The 3,240-nt window shown below is 26.8% G+C and overlaps 1 protein-coding gene across 1 annotated transcript in view; it reads left to right on the top strand.

The window, feature by feature from the left end:
- Positions 1-578: 578 nt before the first annotated feature.
- LOC105449531 overlaps positions 579-3,240 on the top strand; it is a 26,107-nt gene continuing 23,445 nt past the window's right edge. The window contains exons 1-6 of the mRNA XM_011688788.1: positions 579-904; positions 1,031-1,485; positions 1,571-1,737; positions 1,911-2,039; positions 2,206-2,374; positions 2,764-2,990. Of these exons, the coding sequence (XP_011687090.1) occupies positions 1,209-1,485; positions 1,571-1,737; positions 1,911-2,039; positions 2,206-2,374; positions 2,764-2,990 (969 nt within the window). The 5' untranslated portion in view covers positions 579-904; positions 1,031-1,208. The remainder of the gene's footprint in view (positions 905-1,030; positions 1,486-1,570; positions 1,738-1,910; positions 2,040-2,205; positions 2,375-2,763; positions 2,991-3,240) is intronic.

The following is a 3,240-nucleotide window of genomic DNA, read 5'->3' as shown; positions in this document are numbered from 1 at the left end:
TCCGATCTAAAGTGTTTTAATATATATGTATATATATATAGTATAAAAGAATTGAAAATTCTTCTAAGTTTTAAAATTATACAGAAATTTTAAAATTTATAATCTGTTTTGAAAAATTATATAAAGAATTCTAAAATAAATTTTTATCAATAATTATAAATTATATGGATAGAAAAAATAAAAAGAAAAAATATAAAAAAATAATAATGTTGACATTATATATATGTATTGTATGTATGTATGTGTATATATATATATATATATATATATATATATATATATCAAAAAAATATTACATCATGTAATATTAATTCAGAATATAATAATTTGTAACTGATATATGATGATCATTCCTTATAATTTGCAACACAGTGTTATAAAGAGTTCAGTGAATTTAGAGTCAATTTTAACATAGAAAATTTTATTGTAATCTAAGAAATCTTATTTCCCACGTTTTTTAATTTTAGCACGGAAAGCACGCCTATCAGCACTATTATAACATTCTATCTTTATCGTTTATTAGACGTAAAACAAGGACAGAATGACGTAATAGCGCTGATAGTGCACTTATTAGTGCAGTACTGCAGTAACCTAAGATTTTTACTAACCTCATGTACGATATAATGTTGATTAATTATTTGTAGTCGACGACGAAGAGTTCTGTCAGGAATAGGAATACTTAAATCTTTAAGGTATTGTTTGTATGGACCTCGACGCGACATTTCTTTTCACAAATATTATAGCAATTGTGAAAAATCCAAACTTTGCTAACCTAGGAGACACAAGTTAGACACCAAGATTAAACAAATAAATCAGTTAAGTTGTCGCCAACCGCATAATAATTATAATAGGCTTCTCACGTAAGCTTTGGAGTGCGCTGGGTGACGTTAATTATTATAGTATAGTATGTAGAGTTTTTGTAAAGTTATTTATAAATTACACGCTACGTTTCTTGCTTCAGTATTTTTTAAATGCAATATTGATGTCTTGTGCAAAATAATAATTATAGTTTATGCATTGATTTTGATAGTATAGGTGCAGAAACGGAAAGATAGTCACGGTATCCACGCACTCGACATTCCGATCCCATTGTTTTATACCTAACCAAGTTATCTTGCTTTATTGCATTTGGTTCTGTTTCGTCGCTCTTACCTCTTTACCTGTACACATCTAATATACCATTAAAATTTGAAGAGTGAAGTGTGATCATGTCGAACAGTAAATGCACTGTGGACAGTAAATTATCGGATGATAAGTGCCTCGTCGTGGAGTTTATCAATGAGAGACAGAAACCTGTTCAAGTGGGTTTTCAAGCCTGGTTAAAGGAAGAAGATAAATCAGACTTACATCACCTTCTAAATTCTGAAGTGATCATTCGATGGCCCATAAAAGAAGACATCAAATGTGCCCGAATGATGGAAAAAATTCTAAAGAAGAAAGATATCATTTGGGAAGATCTAATTGTAAGGGTGAGATCTGTGGGAAGTAAGTAATTCTTTTAACACAGTTTAACATACTTATAAATATATTATTTAGTACTAAAGTATAAAATGATTATCAAAATGTGTAGCATTTACTGATATGTGTCAACACGTCAAAAATATTGAATTCTTCGGTGTGCCTAATCCTTCTCGAGAGGAAAGACGAACGCTTTGCAAGAGATCATTAAGCTCTGATGAAGAGAATGTGTCTGAACTGAATTCATCAGCAGAGAAAGACAATATCAAATCTGCAAAAGTACGTTTAGTAATAATTTTATCTTGTATTTTGAGTTAAGTATGTTTAAAACATAATTGTAACTTGTAACAGTAATAGAGCTTTCTCTTATATTTTCCTCTTAAATATAGGATTTGTCAGTCTTACAAGTATTACATAAATTTAATCCACTGTTTAATTTGTTTAAATAATAGATTGATAAATCATCAAAAAAACAAAAGAAGATTAAAACATCAACTGAAGCAAAGCATCAAAAAAGTAATTATTTGCTTCAATCGCAAATTGAAAATTTGTCAACAGATTTTATAAAAAAAACTTCTCGGGTAAGTTTAATATTGTCTTATGTATGCTTTGAAGAAAACTTAATTTTTTCTCATTTAAAGAGTTTTTAAGATTTAAATTAAGTGTGCGTTTATATGGATCTTTTGTTTTTTTTTTAAATTAAAAAATCCAATGTTTTTAATTTTTTAGTATTTATTTTGCTTCCAGATTGATTTAATAAATGATAGTGAGGAGGAAGAGGATGACGAAGACAATCCTAATATATTTAAGTGGAGTAAAGCCAAACTAGTGGACCTAATTAACACTTTGAAACTAGAAAACAAAAAGCTAAGAGAAGATAATGCAAGATTACGAACACTAAGAGCTATTAATGAAGGTAAATCTTATGAGAAACAGAGTTGGATAGTAACTACTCAAAAGTTACATATAAAGCAAAAAAGTAGTAACTTTTACTTTAATTCAGTTGCATTTAAATAAATTAATTTTTACTTCTATTCAAGTAATTTTTCTCATTACTTTTAAAACATAAATTTTTTTAAGTTAAAATTTTTTTCATCTCTTTTTCGTCAATATTTTTTTTTAAATAAAATCTTTAACATTAAAGAATTAATTTAGAAAAAACTTAATGGCCGGTATTCATATAGTCACTTAGTCACTACATTTAATTTAAAAGAAACATTAACTTTAATTACTCAACTCTGAATATAAATATCTGCTATAGTTGTGCATTTTATATCTAATTTTTCAATCTTTTGATCTGATTAGATCTAAATAAAATGACCGCAATGTCATCTACTTTACGTAAGGATATAGATGGAGTTCACAGAGACATAGACTCTCTGCTTAATAAAGTTGGTCGAAGCAATAATAAAAACGATAATAGTGACAAGCATAATAATGATAAATCAAGTCACTCTAATCAAAATTTTCAGGACAACAATTTTAGGAACAATACTAGCAGTACTTTGAATACTATTGAAAGATATAGTGAGGTATATATATTTTATATATTTTCAAAATAATGATAAAAATTATAGAGTATTCTAAATTACATTTTACAATAACGAAAGATTTTGTGACAATTTAGTACTTTTATCAAAAGTTTCTTCAATAAGAAGTAGTATTTTTTATCTGTGCTGTATAAAAAAAGATACGAAAATGTATTACAAAATAACAAAAATAAAAATATTTTAAGTGTACTTTAATTAAATATTCAAGATAGTTTATGTAAAGTTTCATTGC

The sequence above is a fragment of the Wasmannia auropunctata genome, unplaced genomic scaffold (genome assembly GCF_000956235.1).
Source record: "Wasmannia auropunctata unplaced genomic scaffold, wasmannia.A_1.0 LD336076.1, whole genome shotgun sequence".
NCBI lineage: Eukaryota > Metazoa > Arthropoda > Insecta > Hymenoptera > Formicidae > Wasmannia > Wasmannia auropunctata.
Note: the sequence above shows the minus strand (reverse complement) of the source record. Positions and strands in the feature narration are given on the sequence as shown.